Source organism: Accipiter gentilis, chromosome 1 (assembly GCF_929443795.1).
Source record: "Accipiter gentilis chromosome 1, bAccGen1.1, whole genome shotgun sequence".
NCBI lineage: Eukaryota > Metazoa > Chordata > Aves > Accipitriformes > Accipitridae > Astur > Astur gentilis.
In genome coordinates this window covers 43,846,793-43,866,874 of record NC_064880.1, presented here as the reverse complement: position 1 = coordinate 43,866,874, position 20,082 = coordinate 43,846,793, and the positions used below count along the sequence as shown (strand labels likewise).

Sequence of the window (20,082 nt, the reverse complement as noted above, 5' to 3'; positions counted from 1 at the left end):
ACAAAAGAGTCTGGTTTGTGTGGGGCAAATCTAAAAATGGTATTTCTATTTCTCAGGCAGTAAATTAGGAATTTCTAATATGATGATATCTTGCAATTTGTCTTTATAAGAGCCTCCAGGAGCAGTGAGGCATGATTATTGCTGCCTTGCAGATGGGCTCAGGGAAATTTGTCACCTCCCGCACCGTGTGGACATCTACCACCTACCACTACTGCTTCCCCGTGCTGCTGCTGGTCCAACCTAAGACCGTGCCTGTAAGCAGTAGCAGGACATGAGCAGGGAGCTGTGCCCAAATAACACCGTTAAAGAGCTCTTGGCTCCAGCATGATTCAAACAGTGCTAATGTGGTGCTCCTGTGCCAGGGGATTCAGGATCCATGTTTGTGAGATTGAGGTTTTTTTCACCATGACAAAAAACTGAGTTGGGGAAGAAAAAGAGAGAGAAAAAGGGTCTCAGATGCATCTTGCTCTATTTAATCTTCTCCTTTAGGAGTGGGTGAAGAAACAGGATGCCAAAACGCTCTATAAAGCTTAGACATCTGGAGCGGAAAACAGTTTAGTTCCACAACATTGGTGCTGTCAGAAATGTATTTAAGAAATACTGAAATCACATGGCATGTTAAAAATCAAAAATAGTGACCCGACTAAAGCAGTTTTGATTTTCTCTAAAAAGAACCCAAACCAACCCCCCAAAAAACCCAAAAGCAAACTAACCCCAAAACATTTAGCTAAACAGCATGGGGAAAAAGCCCTGTGCAACTGCTGTTGTGCTGGGCATGGATCCACTACAGCTCTGCTTCACCGACCTTTTGCCTCTGCCCCTCGCCAGCCAGCCAGCAGCACATGCAGCACTCAAAGGGCAAGAGTCCACAACTCCAGCTGCTTCCTTCTGGTCTTGCTGCCACCACAATGTCATAACATTTCCTGACAGATTAGCAGCAAGACCCCGAATCCTTTCCTCCATCATTCTGCTCCTTGAGCCTCGGAAATATTTGCGCCCTTCTCTCTCTGTATTTCCAAACTCCTGCCTGAACCTTCCCCAAGAACATTCTGGGTTGGCTTTTTTCTGACAATTTATTAATCTCCCCTATCCTTGCTTCTTTGCATGCAGTAATTACAATCAGAGAAGAGAGATACAGAAGTGGCAGTGCTAAAAACAGATGCCAGCAGGAAAGCAGGAAACAGCTAAACAGGAGGATGGATTTCTACAAGGGAGATGACAGCGCCAGGAAAGGGTGGGGGAGGACACGTGCAGACAGGACCCACAATGACTGTGAACGCAAACCACTGTCATAGCCGTATTCACAGATTCTCACCCCAAGTCCAAGAAGGCAACTGAAGGACTCTGCAAGCCACTGCACCATCTACCACAGCAAATTCTGACTTAATATTCAAGAAGCCCTAGCTAACAGCAGAGAACTACCACCACCAGCAGGGTGCACAAAGATGGGCAGACCAAAGCCTTTCCCACCCTCCTGAGAGGGACTTCACGTACCTTATGGGCTTCTGAACTAACTGGAGCTGATAGACTATTCAGTGATGATCAGCCACATATGCTGAAAATACCAAACCATAGCACTGGGTATGCTTTTCCACCTGTAAATTTTAAAGCACTTCAGAATGGAGGGTGGATGGTGGGGCACAGACTGACAATGTTCCTGGACCCCAATCACACACAAAGCTTGCGTGGAGAGTCCAAGCTACCTAACTCTTGGTAAAGGTGTTATTTCTGGATTCAGGCAGACTCCAGCTTCTGTCCTACTCCTCGGGCCCAGGCTGCCACCAAAGACCATTTCTGCTACTACTGCCAGACACCAACAGCACTTTTAAAACAAGACGTGGAGAACGTGCATTATCAGCCTGAGTGGAACTTCTGACCACACACAACACAAGTACATGAGCGACCTGTCATGAAATGGAATGCCAGGGCTAAATTGCTTACCCAGCACTATTTGTAAATCCAATTGGTGAAAGGTATTAGATTACAATTTGCACATAGTAGTCTCTTATAACTACAAGTCTAGGCCCTGGATGCTAGAAAGACCACTATGAAACCACTGTGAGTTAGCTATATGAGAGATGCACTTAAACAGCAAACTGATGTAGTCAGGGAGATCTTACCATCTCATCTTGGGTTGGGTCATTGTCAAAAATCTTCATAGGAGGAGGAAGAGGTGTGTGAGACTCTTCATCTGGTTCGTCTTCTCCCCAACCCTTCTTGCTCTTCTGAAGAAAAGTTAAATATAATTAGAAGCAGGGATGGGTTTCTATCTTTTTAGATATCTGAGACTTACCACCAGGCTTGGAGTCTGTTAATACTAATACTGGCTCGATATTGCATTGGGTGGAGAGAACTGCAGGTAACGCTAAGCATCATGGAAGAGAATCAATAAAGACGTAAGGTTTTGCCAGTTAATCCTGGTGCATTCTAAGAGTTAGAGAAATAGAGTTTATAGGTCACCCAAGCAGCTAAGGCAGTTATGGCTGCCTGTGTGCTGATGGAAAAGTATTTTTTAATTTAAATGAGAACAGCTCAATGTACAGTTTTTAAAATGTGTTCCTCTATTTGTGTTCATTTAGTATCTTCTCCATTTTTTGCTTGTAATTCCATATTCACTTTATCAGGAAAGAGCCATTCTGGCAAAGAACATGCCTGCAGAGAAACTGCAGCTACAAATACGTAGCAGATTTAACAGAAACATGGCTATTTCTGAGTGTTTTCTTTCAATAAGGAATTACACTGCCATGGTAGGATAAGGGTGATATGAACCTCAGCAAAAAGTGATAACAGCTGCTCAAAAATAACTTAATTTCTAGCCTCGGCAGCTTTCTAATAGGCTATTAAAAAAGTATCTAGTCAAAGGACAATAATATATGCAGACTTCGAAATGCTGTTCCCTATATATTCCATTGCTCTTTGGATGACAATGCTGTTTGCAACACAGCTTCAATCAATGCCATTTTATATATGATTCACTGTTCCCTCTAGACCCTAAGTGAACTGCATTTACTCAAATGTGAATCACACACCACAGAAGAGACTATCAGAGATACCGTCTTTCCTGCAACAAACAGCAACACACACCTCATCTGCGCTGTCTCCTTGAGGAGTGGTTTCATCTCCGGTCTTTGGTGAGCCAAGGTCAAAGCTCTTCCTGCCATCTCGCACCTTCTTTTGTTTCTTGATGTTGCTCTCGGTCTTCCCGCTGTTCAGACGGCGCACAGGACTAGTCAACCATTTCTTCAAGGTGTTGGTTGAGCGCTTGGGGCCAGGAGAGCTCTGGATAGAGTTGAGGGATGGCTGAGGTTGTAAGTTGGCCACTGAATCAGACTTGCCCCCATTGTCATTAGAAGATACTGAATATGCATCTGGAAGAAAACAACGCAGGTGAGAGATCATACCAGCACCCACTCTATTTCCTAGGGCACATCAAGCACTTGGCAGTCCTAAGTATGAAAATACAAGCTGCCTCGATGAAAGGTTTTGTGTTTACACAAGGACATTGGGTAAACTTTATTGCGCACCAGAGAGGAATATGCCCTGCAACAGGCATTTTTCACGATCTTACACACTTCTCTCATTTCCTACCATACTATCTGTCCTTATGAAAGATCACAGACAGCAAAGTTATCTAGTTTGTGATGAAAGCCTGAATTTCATGCTAAGTGCTGAATTTCTCAGCTTCTTCCCACAGATTTCATTGTGAATTGCCAGGAAGAAAATAAGCAGAAAAAGCAGATTACTACAGGAGACCTGACAGCCACCAACACTTTGTCAGGTTCTGATTCCATAAATGTTTCTCAGCCATTTCCAGACCTTGATGACATTACTGTTAGTTAGACTACTTATTAACTTCTGAAGGTTGTTTGAAGCACCTTAAAATTATCTCCTTTGCCCCTGAAAGCAATTTTTGCTTCCCTAGAACTAAGAAACTGGAACAAACAATTACAAAAGATGACAAATGGTTCAAACCAAAGGAAATTCCCAAGACAGAGATGTAAGGCAGGCTTAAAATTAAAAAAGATTTCCATTATACCCAAGCAGGAGATTCTGCTGAACTGTATCCAGCCACAATTATCGATATGCATGTTCAGATTAGCACCTCAGAAATGGGTGCAACCTCCCTTACTCCCCCCAAAAGCAACCGAACAAAGATGTGCCAATGTCAATGAGTTTTTGAAATCAAAGCAAACAAGTTGCTCCAAGATTTCTCAATTGCCCTTTAGGAACAAGTGCCCTGCTTTCATCTTTCTGAAACCATGGCAAGGCAACTCCCTCCCCAGGAGCAATCAGGGACTGAGATGGTTAATCCCACACAGTTTAAGAAGAGTTTTATTTTTTTTTACAGAATTCAGAAATTGTCACACTCCTATAAGATACATCTCAGACTGTAGATCAGAAAGCAGACAGCTGATGTTATTAAACATTTTTAGATGGTTATCTCTGAATCTTTTATGCACCCAGGAGAAAACAAAAACATAAGTTACAACACATGAAAATAGCCTGGTGCATCCAGATATTCTCAGTTCAGCAATAAATATCATTAGAGATACTGGGTAGTATACATGCTGAGGGAGAGCTACTCTCCCAGAGAGTCGTTACCTATAATGTTTTAGAAGCCAGTTCCTGCTACCTGCATGCAGAGCTCCTACCCCGCTGGGCAGAGCTGCTGCTCACAGCTGGCTATGCACTGAGCAGAGATTGCAGCCTGCCTTGCCTGCCATCTTGTAAAATGCAGACCGTTAGAGTTATAATATTTTATAACCATAGACAGCCTCAGTCAGAAGTTGAACCAGTAATTTATTACATACCTGAGGTCAAAAGTTAGGTTTTTAGAACATACGGAAATAATTGTAACAAGCTAGAGGAAGTCAAAGTTCATTTCCCAGACAGGAAGAAAATCCAAATCATCTGTCTTCTGATGACAGGAGCAAGCGTGAGAGGGGCTGGGATGAGGATGGATCCCAAGTGGAGCTGCTGGGGTTTTCCTGACATTCCTTCGTAGGGGCAAAGTAGCAGTCTTATCTCAAAAAGGCCTGGGTTTAGCCAGCTCCTGTTGATGTTATTTCATGCACACGAAGCGGCGTTAAATCAACTAGCACAAGAACATATGTCAGTGGCCAGCTTATCTTCCACTCAATAGGCTTCAGATAGTCTCCTCTCACAGGCTCTGCGTGATGTCTGGGAGTTCATCAGTGCACCTTGCATCAGCAACGTTCAGGGTTTCACGAAGGAGATTCTGATTTTCCAAGTGCCCTTGCCTCTCCGCCCCCCCCAGAGCACCGAAAGCCCCGCAGGTGGTGGGGGAAGCTCAAGGGCTCCTTGGCAAGGGGCTGTGCTGAGCGGGGTGCCCTCAGGTGCCCGCATTCCCACTGCTGCTGCAGGAGGATTATCTTTGGGAATTACTGGTGCAAAGGGAGACAAGCTGCAGTCATGGGAGGAGAAATGCTGGAAGCGATCACTCTGTGGTGGCTGTCACTGTCAGGGATGATTTGGGGCAAGCAGCTGTATCATGGACTCACTGCTGTTGCTGGGGACTGGGCTCGGGGAGAGGTTGAGGAGAACCGAGGACAAGCTGATCTTCCCGCATCTCAGCTGATTGACGTACAGAGAGGTTTCTACTACAGCTTGGAAGTAACACAGAACAAACTCCTACCTCCAGTCGACGGCACCTTGCCAATTTACCTTTTAGTGAGGGAGGGGAGCTGATAGGAGGCTAAATGGAGCCTGGGACGACCCTCTCCACCCCAAGGATTTGTTCCGAGATGGGCAATCCTACCTCAGCCCGGCGGGCTCAAGGCAGGGCCAAACCCAGGAAAACCAAAGTCCATGATGAAAGGGGCAGGGACCTCCCTTCCCACCAGATGTCCCTGGTTTTATGAGCAGGGCCAGGCCCCAGCCTTGCTGCCTCCCTCTCCTTCCCCCAGGCAGCACAGCCACGGCCAGGGCACGGACAGACACACAGCACCTCTCACACCGCGGCAGTCTTCTTTCAAGGCTGTCCCGGGGAAGCAGCGGTCAGTCATTGTCCCCTGTCACCCTGGGGAAGGCAGTGGGTGGGCAGAAACAGCTCAAGTCCCGAGCTAGTCCACAGCCCACCCTGCCTGCTTGCAGGAATTTTGTCCAAAGTTTAACCTAGAGCCAGGAAACCTCTGCAGACCGAACATCAAGCCTCCAGAGCCACAAGCCATGATGAAAGCCAACCCAAAGGTTTCCAGAGGGAGGTGTGTCACACCATGCAACAATCCCACTTGAACCAAGGCTCTGGATTTTCCCACTCAAGGTCACGCCTTTGGTGATGAAAAAGACTATTTACCAAGGGGCTACTAAATCTCGGTTGTGCCATGCTGTACGCAACCCTGACAGATATGAAGTCTCCTTCTTTCTCCTTGTCCGCTGAAGTGCCCTGGCTGATCACTGTAAGGCATCTGGGACAGAGCCTGGGCTTTGCTTGCCCCCATGCAGCCCAAGACTGGAAACGTGGCCTTATCTTGCCTTTACGTGGTAATGTAGTCCCTGCTGGCTGAAGGGTAGGGAGGGAGGTGGAAAAGAAAGGCTGGTATCAATCTCCCTGGTACCCAGCTACCATGAGAGCCCCTCAGGGTAGGGTGAGTTTGCTCTACCCAGCGCCCTACATATGTACAAAGCACTCCCATCTCATTGTCCCACTTCCCACCATTGCCAATCACGGACTATCCAAAAACCACACCAGAGTCCACACACAATACTCATAACCTTTTTTCCTTTTCTTTTTTAAAGGAACTGCAAATATGGACACATTTGTGAGCAAGTCACACTTGCTGTTTGCCAGCCCTGCTGAGAATGATTTCCTTTGCACGTAAAGCAGGTCACCTCGACGTGGTTGCAGAGGCAGGACTGGAGCTCAAGGAAGAGCAGAGCTCACAAAATGAGACACAGAAACGTGCGACACAAAAAGTCTGCCCGGAAAGACTTTGGAGACAACCTCCTAAGCTGTGCTTCTGTGAGCTCTACTGCTTCCATGGCACGTACAGCTACAAACACATTAATCATGACACTTGATACTAGCCTGAGATCCAGACACCAGGTGGATCAAGCAGAAGAGGAGGACACGTTACTGTGCTCTTCTTGCAAAGCGCTAGCACATACGTACTTTGCAAACTGTAACGGTAGAGCTGTTTGAAAACACAGTTTGCTTAAGAAAAGCCAGAGAGCACTTTGGAAAAGGATGCAGCGGCACATTGCGTGGCAATTCAGGCAGTCACCACTGACTGCAAGGACCAGCAAACCAGTGGCTGTCCTCGCACTGCAGCGGGTCTGCAGGAACGTCAGGGCTCAGCAGAGAGCTGCAGCGAGCGGCCTCCCTGCCACCAATGTCCCAGGACACACATGTCTAAAAAAAGGTATTTGGTGAAGCAAAATGGGTGTAGGGAGGTCAGCAGACTAGTGTGGCTAGATTGATTTCCGGGCCAAACCATTCATTCAGACAGAAGAAATGATGGTTTCCAAAACACCCCTGAGCAAACCTCCAAGAAACTTCTGGCAACAGGACTGTGACAGATACTCAGCCAGACCAAAGAGCTTTAACATTCAGAGCTTTTGCACTCCCGGAGGCATGAAATATTTGTTGTTGTTGCTCAAATGAACAGACGTCTATAAAACCACAGCTCTTTTACTTGAAAAATGGAAGGTTCCAGTTCTGTGCAACCTTGGGTGAAAGGAAAACTGAAAATCTCATAGACCCGTTTCAGAGGCACAGTTGTATTCCCATTTGAGTCAGTAGGAATTACTGCTGGAACATAAATACAAGGCGTTTTATTTTTACCTCCCTGCTCCCCAGAGCATGCATGGGAGGGGAGGTCTGCCTGATCAGGCTCATGCAGCACCGGACTCATCTGCAGGAACTCAGATCTCTGACAAGGAAACGGAAAGACTTCTTAGAGCAACTCAGAAGAAAACATCAGGCTTCTCTCTTAGATTTATACTAACCACAGATCATATATGATAGGAAGGAAATACATTTCCATAACTAGAAGTTAATACAGAATATACCTATGAAGACAGGTCACTATGGCAGGACACAATCTTGCTTTAGGTAAGGTGACTCTTCTTCTGATTTATGTACAGCTCCATTTCTCACCCCAGAAAAACAGCCTGAGAGAAAAGGATTTTTCCACAGAAGTCAAAGAAGATGAGCCAAAATGGGAACTCTGTAATCCTATTAGCATGTGCATTTAAATCAACAATTTTTTTGCAGAAATAATTCCACTCATGAATAAAAGCCAATAATGACAATCTGACCAATGAGCACATAAATTAGCTCTGCTGTGCTCGACAGAGCCCATTTTCCATATTTAGTGATTCCTGTAAAATAACATTTCTGACAAAGATGGAACTGAATCAGATGTGGGTGAAAGACTAACTTGGTCTTTACTAAAACTATTTCCTGAAGAATGAGAATCTCTGTACCAGAAAATCTTGGAAAGCTGGAGTCATCTAGACCTGTCCTATGCACAAACAAAGCCTCTATGTTAGTATTTCACACTAAACAAACAAGAATCATCTAAACCATCAAAATGCACCCTCTCCTGCCCTTTCCAAGAGTATCTCCTTCACTGTACAGGCTGCAAGCTCCAGTTCACAGCTCTCAGACCCTTGAGGCTTTATACCTCCCTCAGGAAATGCTGCTGTGAGAGCCACCGTGGATCTGCTCGAGGACTTCAGGGCTAAAGCTCTACCTGATGGACGCAAAGATGGCAGAACAAGGTATGAAAACTGCTTCTTTGGACTCTTCTGTGCTTTTGTATTAAATGTCCAAAACACACTCAGTGAAACATTTTTATTGGCACCAGTCAGGGTTACAAAACTCTGTGGCTTAGGCAGATGACAGTACCAATCCCAGTTTTAGTGTTAGAGCCTATTCTGCCTGTAAAACCTGGCATGGATTTGCAGAAATTTGGGAGGTAACAACATTTGGATAATACAAAGTCACTTTACAGCTATTCCTCAGCTGAAAGCACTAGTTCATAACAATATAAATAATGAATCTGACAACTTTTAATGTCAACAGATAAACTGCCTCCTCAGGCACCGCCTCCGAAAAAAGCTCCAGTGAAGAATGTAAGTGAACATAAGGAAATTTTCAGTGCCCATGTCAGAAAAAGATAGAGAACAACTGGCTTGAAAAGCCCTTTAGATTAGAAGTACATTAAACTTTCGCAATGGAATTGCAAAACTCTCCCTGGAGTCCTCCATGGTTCCCCATCCACTCCCAGCTCAGCTGCTCTACACGTGTCCAACCACAGACCTGCCCTGCGCTTTGGCTCGAGAAAAAAAATGAGATGAGACCATGTAGGACCCGGTTTCACACCAGAGGGTAAAGACACGTTCAAACTACACCACTGAAATCTAAATGCAAATTTTGCTCTAAGGTTCAAATGTTCTCCCTAACTTTTATAATCCCCTGGAAATGAGCAGAATTGAGAAGGTTCAACTGAATTTTCAGTTTGTGTCTTGCAGTATCATTTGAAGCTTCAAGCTGAAAGTAACATCAAAAGGCACAAATCAATCTGGCAGGATTCTCACAATTCCATTTACATGGATGAAATTACTTCTGTCCAAACTCAAGAAGAGTAGTATGGAGTTAAATATTTTATGCAAAAGTTGCTAGTCCAATAGAAAAAGTAGCCTACACTGCTAAAAGCAAATGTACGTGACAAATTTTCCAGTCACTGTAATGTAAAAACTCAAAATTTGACTTTCTGTTTCAGTGCCAAACATGCAAACAAGACTAATTTCCAAAAAGAACAGGGCAAAAAAAGATCTGAAAACTAAATTAATCACACAACATTCTGAATGCACTGTTTGTTTATTGAATAGCTGATATTTCTTGGAAATGGGAAGGAAGAGCTGCTTTGAGATAGAAGATGATCTGCAGAGCCTCTAGCTACGCTGCAAAGCAGGGGATGCTCCTGCGGGATTTTGCATATGAGTTTTGCCTTTGGGAAATGGTCATCTATCTGTTGGTTTTAATATTCAACTTCCTGATCATTACTTCCAGGTAGAAGCCTAAGCTGAGGAAAGCAAGCACTCACCTAGCTGGGGTGGGCAAACACGGTCACTCGGAGAAGCTCATTTTTGTGGCAGGCAGCAGCTCACCTCACACTCTCAGCAGTCAAGGAGCAGTGCACACTTCTGCCCAAGGGTGATGCGGAGTGGGAATCACACCCTGTAGGAGCCTTTCTCTTTCCATTAACTACAGAGGGAGTCCGAGGAAATTACACCCTTAGCTAAATTCAGTTATTGTGAATCCCCTTCCCACATTTGAGTATGTTTCATACCAGGCCGATCTCACAGCAGGAAATGATTAGCTGAAGTTAAGCATCTGACAATTCACTTTAATGAGCAATAACTCATGGCAACTCGCCATTAGCTTCAGTTGAATAGCTTTTATTTTTAGCTGGTGTTGCTCAGATGCGGCTTTCATCCAGCATGCGCTGGGAAAGCTGACATCCCCAAGTAGTCTCCAGGTCTTGGTTGTGCCAGTCAGAGTGTCAGGGCTCAAGAGCTCCAGTTCCTGGAGGTCAGAGAAAAGTCACTGCAGTTCTGGGAAAGTTTCAAAGAGCGAGATAAAACCAAAAGCTTGGAGAAACAGCACAGAGGCGCGTGGTCTCAAGAGACCTTGCAAGAAAAGTTACTGAAATCCTGAGAGCGTGCTGAATGAGTGAGCTGGGTCTCCAGGGAGAGAGGCAGCACAAGGGGAAGGCACAGAGAAAGAGCCTGCTGAAATAAAACATTACTTTGTTACTGTCCAAGAGCGCCTAGTGAGTGGAACAGCTACAGAAACCATCTCTATTGTATCTGCTGCTTCATGTGGACCTAAAGCTATTGTCAGAGGTGACTGCAGGGAGGGCACAGGGAAAAGATGAAGATGAGCCCTCAGATGAATACAGGGCAGGGCCTCGTTCCTACAAATGAGCATTTAACTGAGGAGCTGCTGCACTTCAAGGCAGAACGTGTCCTCGTGCCTCTGAAGAGGCTCTCAGGAAAGTGCGCAACTCAACCCCATGGCACCAAGCACTTGAACAGCAGCTGAAACATCTGCAGTCCTCCTCTCCAGGTGTCCCACTCAGAAACGAGTTTCCATATAACAGCATACAACTGTGATGGGTATCTACAACTTCTCTGGTGGGAGGTTTGAGCCTTTTTCTCTCCATTTATCAGCCTGACAAATTCATCCTGCTTCAGACTCCCATCTGAGCCCTCACATAAACTGCTGTGAGTTCATGACAGGAATAATAAGAGAACAAACATTCACAGAGTGAATCCACCAACCCATTGGTAAGTGAGATACTCCTAGCCAGCTCCTATCCCCAAATACTGTGAGATAGGCACATTATTGGCCTGCCTTGAGTCCTTCAAGGGAACCTTGCTTAACTCCCCAACAAAGCAACAACTTTTTAGAATAGGGTTTTTACTAAATAAAAGCGTGTGAAAAAGCTCAGAAAAAGAGCAGTTGCTCCACACAGCAGAGTTTGAGGCCAGACGCAGTATTTCTACACACTCAATTTCATTCACCCATTCTCTTGCCTCGGGTTTGTGCCCAGCACACGTGCTGGACCCGACCAGAGCACAGCTCGAGCAAGTCCAACACATCTGCTGGGAGCGCACATTGGAGCAGCCTTCCTGTAATGCCTCACAGCTGGGAGAGCAGATTTCTGAAGTCGAAGCACACATTTCACTTTAGCAAAGGAAGGAAATAAAAAGTCAAGACTAACAAGATCCAGAAAGGGCATGCTTTTTTTTTTTTTTTTTTGAACAAATCAACATTTATTTCAATTTAGTCAAACAACTCGTTGAAGCACTTCTCTAAGTTCTACTTTACATTTTGTATTTACACTGTCCTCATTCTGTGACAAAAATAAAGTAATCCCCGACCCTGAAGTTTCCAGAATAAGTGTCGCTAGCAGCAAAAAGAACAAAGCCCCAAACACAAAGCAAAAATCCCCCTTGATATATTTTGATAGGAGACTTATGCATGTTCTGTAAAAAAAGTTTTAACCCTGAACTTTTATGGAAACCTATATGGGATGATGAGGGGGAAAATGTCACATTTGAAGCTGAACAAGAGCAGCATTTGCTGGCCTTTGCAAGTACACTGTTACTTTTAGCATAAGGAACTGTGAAATGCTTAGACACCCACATAGAAGCAGACTTTTTAACTTTGATCTAAGCAGTTTTGCTCTGCTGGGAGCGTAAGGGTACCAGAGTCGGCGAATACCATCTTTTATCCTGGTGGTGGGCACAAAAACAAACTTTATTGCACATGGTTTCCAAGCAGCTGTTAGTACAACACAAGCCTTATTCTTTTGCAAAGTGTCAAGGGTCAGCTTCATTCAGCAGCTCCCAAATTGAGCTACTGTAAGAATTTTTCCACACTTAATGAAGTGATTTCTCAGTTAAATGACATCGTTGCTAAGGTCAACTCTGCCTTAACGCTTGAAGCCAGCAACCTCTATGACAAGGTGGACCACTCTGCTGAATGGGGGAAAGGAGGGAGGAGGATGACATTTGAATATTGTGTTTATCTCTCCCTACCTCAAAAGAAACTGTGGCTATGTCCCCAAACAATTCCTCATGGAAACAACAGAAGAGTATTGGTGACAAAATAAATTGGAATTGGAAAAAAAAAGCAAGAACAGAACCCAAAGCTTTTTGGGATAGGAAGAAAAACTGCATGTTGAGAAAGAAGGGATTGGTCATTAAACTTTCCAGGCACACACAGGGCTCAGAAAGCACAGAAAACAAGCAGAACAAACAAACACAACTGTGTGCATCTTAGCGTCAGCTTCTTTTGCCAAATGCAGTAGCTTCCAACATTCAGCAGCTGTGTCTTGCTTTCTAGTGCTGTGGAGTTCTCTTTGGTACTTGGAGGCTGTCAGGAGCTCCGGGCAAAGAGAAAGTCTTTGTCCATTTACCAACCAATTCCAAAGGCGCTGATCTTGAATAACTTTACTAAGCAAGAGTGACACAGATGTCTAGGAAAGGGGGCTTTTCTCTTAGTAAAGTTGTGGTAGGTGCAGTGGAAACCCAAGGCAATCTACATGCTTGTCAAATTGTGCCTAGGTAAGAACAGAGTCCTCCATGAACGTCTCTCATTTGTTCACTCTTAAATTATTCAGGCTCTGACAGCCCCTGAAAAGAAAAGAACGGAATAAGAATAAGTTGCAAGTGGTGCAGGGCAAGAGCGGACACCACGTAACCACCAAGAACAACGAGGTTGGGGTGTTTGACGACAGACACACTGCAGCCGGAGCCTCCAGGGCTGGTGCCCAAAGCAGCTACCTCCACACCCTTGTCCTCCAGAAATACTAGCAGAAAATACAAGCTCACAGCAAAGGTACTGGTTAGGATGAATTAAAAGAAGTAATGAATGAAGTAAATGCAAGCAGCGGTTTGGAAATAAAACACACAGATAAGAACTGCTGGTGCTTGTGATGTTTTGCTCTTTGAACACGGCACAGGGAAATGGCTAAGCAGCTCGGACACTTTTAAGTGCACACTCAAGACTACCAGTTAGACTTGTGGGAACCTTTAATTCACTGAGCTTAAGGAGAAAAATCAGAACATCACTTGCCGTCCCATATAACAGGCTCACGTGATCTACGTCTTGGTTTTTCGTTTGACAGCTCTCCAGGGCAGGGAGCAGTTCTGTGAGGAATCTTCACCGTGGTGCCGGTCAACAAGTTTATCAAATTTCAGGTGATGAAATCACTACTACACTCTATCTGCATCAGCAAGAAAGATGGGATGGGAACTTGAAGTCTCAGAGAGCATCTGCTGCACGGGAACAGGAGAGCTCTCTGCAGCACCCTGCCGAGGTCTCAGCCCTCTGAAGCTGTGTAAGTGCCTTGACCTAGCCACCAGCCTTCCCAATAAGGTTAGTCCTGAGAAACTCATCGATTCTGACTTCTGGAGGGCCACACAGAGCCTCCCACAGCTACGGCACCTACACCATTGTTCCTTACCAGCAGCCTCCTGACAGAAAAAAATTCTAAGTCCAGCTTAGCAGACATGTGGAGAGGTAAACTGCATAAACTGCGCTGCTTCATTCCCAGCTGCATCACTGCATCTACAAACAGCTGTAAAAATGCTCTCCCAAGCAACACGTCTAATAAGCGATTATCATTACAAAAGCCATATTCACTATTGCTGAGCAGCCGCTTTCTTTCAGCCCCATCTTTCACAGTAATTAGGAAAAAGAAACACTTATTTGAATACAACAGCAAGGGCTGGACTGGTCTAGCAGCAGAGGCTCTTTGATTCTGGAAAGACTTTGTCGAATACGAGTAACCTCTTACCGCAATGTAAGATGCCTGATCACAGACATCCACCTGCCTGATAGTTTAGTATCTCTGGGACAAGTGACTGCAGTGAATATTCAGTGAGCATTAGCCTTTAGATGTCTGTCTGGAGCTTGCCTTGCTTGAGGCTTTTCTTAGACAGACTGCCAGATCAAATTTTACGGCAGCACAGCTCTGAGCAGCTCCAGCCCTCCTTGAGCAACCCAGGATGTTCAAGCCTCAGTAATTTCTCTGATACAAAACAAAGTCAACTAAGATGCTGCTGTCTGCTCAGCACCTGTGCCCTGGCAGGAGCTGTGCTTTGCTATTGAGGAGCTGAAGTTACTACTGTGATATTCAAAGTGTCTGCCTCTTTCTTGCCTAAAGCTATGATTTTCCGTCTGCTGCCCTAGAAAAGATCCCTGTTGATTAATACTTATTCAATTTGCTAAAGAAATCTATTCAGCCTCCACATGCTTCAGCTGAGAACGATGTTTGAATATCGTGTTGATCCTCAGGGTTCAAACTACAGAAGGTGCAAAGAATACCAGACTCGAGGCACTTCAATGGTATTAGCTGTGAATCATCTTTTTACATTGTACCACTCGGATACATTTGGATCTAAACCACATTTGCATTTCTAATTAAAACAGATTACCATTAGTAACTAAAGAATGTCTTAAATCAGAATCCTTAGGCCATAAAAGCTAATTGCATGATGCTAAAACTGGATTTCAAAAATATACATATTATACCCCCTGCAGGATTAATTAGGCAACATCTCTTCAAAAGAGTTCTCAAAAGTGTATTTATTCAGCATGTGGTTAAATTATACTGGGTTGTGCAACACTTTTCATAGCCTGCCTTGGCGCACACTTCTGCAGCAGCAGACAGCTGGGGCCTTGTTTGTCAGGGGTGCTCAACATGGGCAAATCTGATTCGGGACCGCAGCAAACCCCAGCTGATGAGAAGGAACACACATGCTGGTTCGTGCTCTCTGCCTCACAACCACCTAGATGCTGCCTTCACCCCTAACGCAATCCTGCTGCTCCCTGCTGCGCAGCAGGGGTTGTTTTGGCCCCAGTTAACTGGTGCCGCTGAACAAGATGATCTCGGGTACGTGTGTTATGTGCTTCCTGGGACATGCAGGCCTATGAAAAGGCTGAAATCAACTGGCAGATATAAATCTGGAAGTTATAACTGCTGATTATTTGATGCGCATTTTGTCACCAATTTCCTATGTGACCTCAAGAAAGTTTCAGAGTGCTCACTGAACTGTAATGTGTTTTCAGATAGGTTAAGACTGTACTGCATGTCTTAGGGATGTAAGAAACCTCTGTTCACTGAAGCTGCGTGTGCATTATGAAGGGAGGATCAAAAAAAAAACCCAACACAGCATAACAGGGCACATCCCTGGCTGCTGTACTCTGTAGCTGTAATTGTCAGCAAGCCTAAACTGCATGAAAAAGCATCCTCAGTGGGTTTAGCTGTAGCCAGGGATGTGCCACTCCCAGCTCTCCTTGTGCGCTCGGAGCTGCTTGCTCCATGTGAAATATGAACATGGAAAAATGCCTGGAAAACCTAACAGTGGAGACACCTCCAGGGTTGCTAAATGCAGTCCCTTCTTATCACAGGTGAGAGCCCATCTCTTTCCTAATACAGTGTTGTCTTCTGCTAGCGAACAAGGGATCTTTGCTCAAAATTGACATATAGATTGTACTTGTGCTTTCCTGTATACAGCAACACTAAATTTCCATGTTTAATTTACAACCTTCCAACACAAAAGATAACAATCTCCACCAGAAACCACCTAATGGCTCCTCAGGATCACATTTGCTAACGGGTTCTCAGCAGGTCTGGGTCCCAGGCTTCACCCCTTTGTGCAACTTTACAGCCTTTCACAGCCTGGAAGATAATTTTGCAGGGATCCAAGATTTCAAAGTTGTTGAGCTGTGCCAGGACTAGCAATGGCTGTAACACATGGAACAACCAAGTGCATTGTGGTGCAGTAAGGACAACAGAATAGCAATTACTAACTTCTCATGTGGCAACACACAGAATGGGAGATGTATTTTTTCCATTTTCCAAAAGTACTGAGCGACCACAGTCCCTGTATAGTAGAGGAGCACCTGAAAGCATTGAGTAGTCCTGGGAGGTGAGGGAGTAAGGAACCAGCCAGAACTATAGTGGGCTTTCTGCAATGTGATGTTATGCATGCTACATTAGAGAAAAGCAAACAACAAATACGTAAACTGAAGCATATATAATGGTGCTTTCCCCATCAAAGAGGAAACCCCCATGGCTGTTCTACTGTTAACTGCTGTAATTCAGTTTGCACGTTCTCTTTCTCATCTCATTAGGACATCACTGGTGAAATTTTCATACTTTGTACTAATTATCTGAAAGGAGCACAGGTGATGGGTGTGATTTCCATGTTCTCAGCTTGCCGGGGAGAGGACTGCAGGACTGGTCCAGGACAGAGGCTGACAGATTGAGAGGCATGTCAAACTCAACAGGAGACCCAACTGGATGCACTAACTACCTTTAATCCAAGTAATGGCTGGTGTTTCAGCATAATCAGCCACATCAAACATTATGAACTAAAAGCAAACAGGTTAATTTTTGGTTTGTGTTTTCTAATGACAAAGAATATTAGCCAAGGGAGACGTTTTTGAGCTTATCTCAGTAGGTATTTCCTAATAATTCTTTACACGTGCTGAAGCCCAACTTAAGATCTACAGATCTTTTTTAAGAAAACAGCCAGATGTGCTTCTGTAGTTGTTTTAAAAAGTATCTTTACATAACATTGAATTGGATGATGCAATATTAACAATTGAACTGTTCTGCAATAGCAACTGATATACAGTGGCTAAACTGGCAGAGACCTGGATTTCCTTACTGAATTGAAAACCACATCTGTAGATCCCTGCTGTAATCACTAACTGCTCAACCGATTCTTCTCTTTTTAAAAGAAATTGCAACTTTTTCCAGAGATGAAAATGTTTTCATAGAGCCTGTTAACAGACAAGAACTACACTGAAATGTAACAGTGTTCTGGTGTGTTTGAGAAATACCTTGATGCTGGTTTTAGACTGAAACATTTTGAGGTTTGGGGTTTTTTAACTTTAAAACTTGTGTATGTATTTGGAAAACTAATCTGTCATTTTTTTAACAAGGTGTATGCTGAAACGTAATGGTTTGGAAAAAAACCCAAATCCTTCTGGGGTCATGTGAAATAACTGCCCTTTTTGATTCACTTCAAAATGGATGGACTTTATTTCAGCATCTGTGCACTGAATTCCTAAACAATACAACTATCTGGCATTTATTTTATAGGAAAGCAGCATGTTTAGCTACCCCATTTTCTTTGCAGTGAACAGGGAGTTACCCAAGCTGTATTTTTCACAATTATCTGTTCTCTTTCCCTTAGAATAAAGTCTCCCTTCTTTAGGCTTTGGACAAGATGAATAAAGCCTTGTGAACTCTTATATGCTTCTTGGAGTGAATAGGAAGTTTAGGAGCTTGGGCTGCATAAAAGCAAGCCCCATGTTTCCTTAAAGCTGGATAAATATATGAAAGTTGAAAACAATGTAGCAATCCAAATGATAAGGATCCTCATCACACAATCACCCGCAAACTAGTAACTGAAAGCTGGTCATTATAGAAGCTCTTGCTATCCATTGTATACATATGAATTAAGATCTGAAAGTTTATTTTCTGTACAACTTTTGTCACATCCTGTATATAACGCCATCTCAAAAGATAAGGCTGCAAGATCAGGTGCAAAAGTGAGACACAAAGCCGGAGGATGAAGGGCTAGCTTGCGTCGAGAGAATTGGAATCGTCCAGCAGTGTGTAAAATTTTCAAAAAAGAAAAAAATAACGCTAGTATTACTTGGATCTTGGGAACTGAGAGAAAGTTGCTAAAGCGTCCCGAACACTGGCACTGAAAGATAAACATCAGATTTACAGAAAGTAGCTGGCGGAAAAGAAGAGCAGTGAGCAGACAGTCACGTGCAGCAACCAGCACTTCGAAAGACCTCAAACCTCTTGTGCTCTTGGACACTATCTTTTGCAGTAACGCAGACCCACTGAAAACCTAACTTGTTGTATCCGTGAACAATGTTTCTACCCTCAAAAACCCATCATGCAAACAGGTAAGATTTAACAACACTTAAAACTAAATAATCCCCAAAAGAGCTCCCTGTTGCCCCCAACCTGCCAACAGAGGAGTGGCCATGCTGCTTCAACTGTCCACCTTCAGAGGTTGCTTACCAGCCTCACGACTTCTGCTGAAATCCTCCTACGTCTCATTGCCATTTCAAGGGAGGACATGCCCACGCACACAGGTACTAACAGGTTCAGACTACTGAGTCTTTGTTTACCCAAGAAGACTGGCATGGGGACTGTCAGGCATGCTTTTCGGACATGCTTAACGCAGGACTATCTGTCAGGAGGGTGTAAAGCAGGTGTGGGAAAGCACGTTTCCACACTAACAAAAAGAGCGATTTTTTTTGCTAACAGTATTCACCTTGTCATGTTAATCCTGCTTGCTCAACTGAGCAGCGTTTTCATCAACTCTTTTGTCCCTTCCAATAACTATCTGCTATGACCTACTCTGACTCCTGATTCAGCCTGCAGATGGGAAAACACAGGACTTGGAAGAGATGTTCCTGTCACGGGCTTACCAGTTTTCTCTTAATAGAACTGGAAGAAAATAACAACACCTCTCCCAAACCTCACCACAGCCATTTGCTTGCTTGTGAACCTGCCAGGAGAAAGAGCAGAGCACAGCTCTGGCATGAGAGAGAGAGACTGCCCACAGAAGACCAGTACACTTGATCCTCTTGACTTTACTGAGATGCAGCTAATGAGCAACAGATGGACTTCACCCAAGGAGTATATTTGGGGAAGGTAACAGTTTCCTCATATTTCTCATTCAGGAAGGACCAGGAAACTAAGCGAGCTTTGGCTGACACCCTTAATTTTACTATTGTTTTCTCCTCTGCCTCAATTTTGACGGAACTGCTTTGGCCATGCATTCCATTACACTTTACACAGTGTAACCATGGCTCAGTCTGAAACACTAAATAAAATATGTTCAAATTAGGAAATGTTATGGGCTTGAATATATTACTGCAGATCACTCTCTTGCTACCACTCAGCACAAAGGTACCAGTTTCCTTAGCAAAGCTCTGCAGCTTGCTGTAACACAGTGTCAGCACCTTCTATAAAAAGCAGCATCAGATATCACTTTTTACCTAATGAAGAAATAACTTTTACTAACATGCTGTTGACAGCCCTTGTAATAATGCCGGTTTGCCTAACTTCCAGTTAAGGCTCTGTTTCTGACCAGCTAGCAAAGAGGTACAAGGTGGCTGGCTGAACTCCCTTCACTGCACTTCAGTCACCATCACTCTGTCAAGAGGAGCTTACTTTGTTAATCTTACAGCAAAGAGTTTCATCAGACTGAGCCAGTAACAAATCAAAGACTCAGGGAAGGATAGCAAGAAAAGGAAAAAGAAGGAAAGAAAGAAAAAGAGGGTAGTAAAACAAACAAATGCAGAAGGAAGAGCAGAACTGCAGGAGACAGGAGAGAGGAGAAGCTGGAGGGACAGAAAACTTAAATAAGAGTTTTAACAGGAGCTTAGCACAGACACAAACCCACTCAATCTTTCATTTTTAACACACTGAGATTAAAGGTTTGACATTCAAATTAAGTTTCTTCTGTTCTGAAATGAAAAGTTTGGATATGACCAAC

At 44.1% G+C, this 20,082-nt stretch overlaps 1 protein-coding gene across 10 annotated transcripts in view; it reads right to left on the bottom strand.

Annotated features, from left to right (window-relative positions):
- KALRN (kalirin RhoGEF kinase) overlaps positions 1-20,082 on the bottom strand; it is a 529,910-nt gene that overhangs the window by 57,653 nt on the left and 452,175 nt on the right. For 8 of the 10 annotated variants that reach the window (XR_007507253.1, XM_049810110.1, XM_049810147.1 and 5 more), the window contains 2 exons: positions 3,085-3,368; positions 2,121-2,225 (listed from right to left, as the gene is read on the bottom strand). Coding sequence is in view for 9 of the 10 variants with exons in the window: in XM_049810110.1 (XP_049666067.1) it covers positions 2,121-2,225; positions 3,085-3,368 (389 nt within the window). In the remaining variant the exon portion in view is untranslated. Of the gene's footprint in view, positions 1-2,120; positions 2,226-3,084; positions 3,369-11,760; positions 13,174-20,082 lie in introns of those variants that run through there. The other 2 variants (XM_049810120.1, XM_049810170.1) reach the window with 2 other exon arrangements.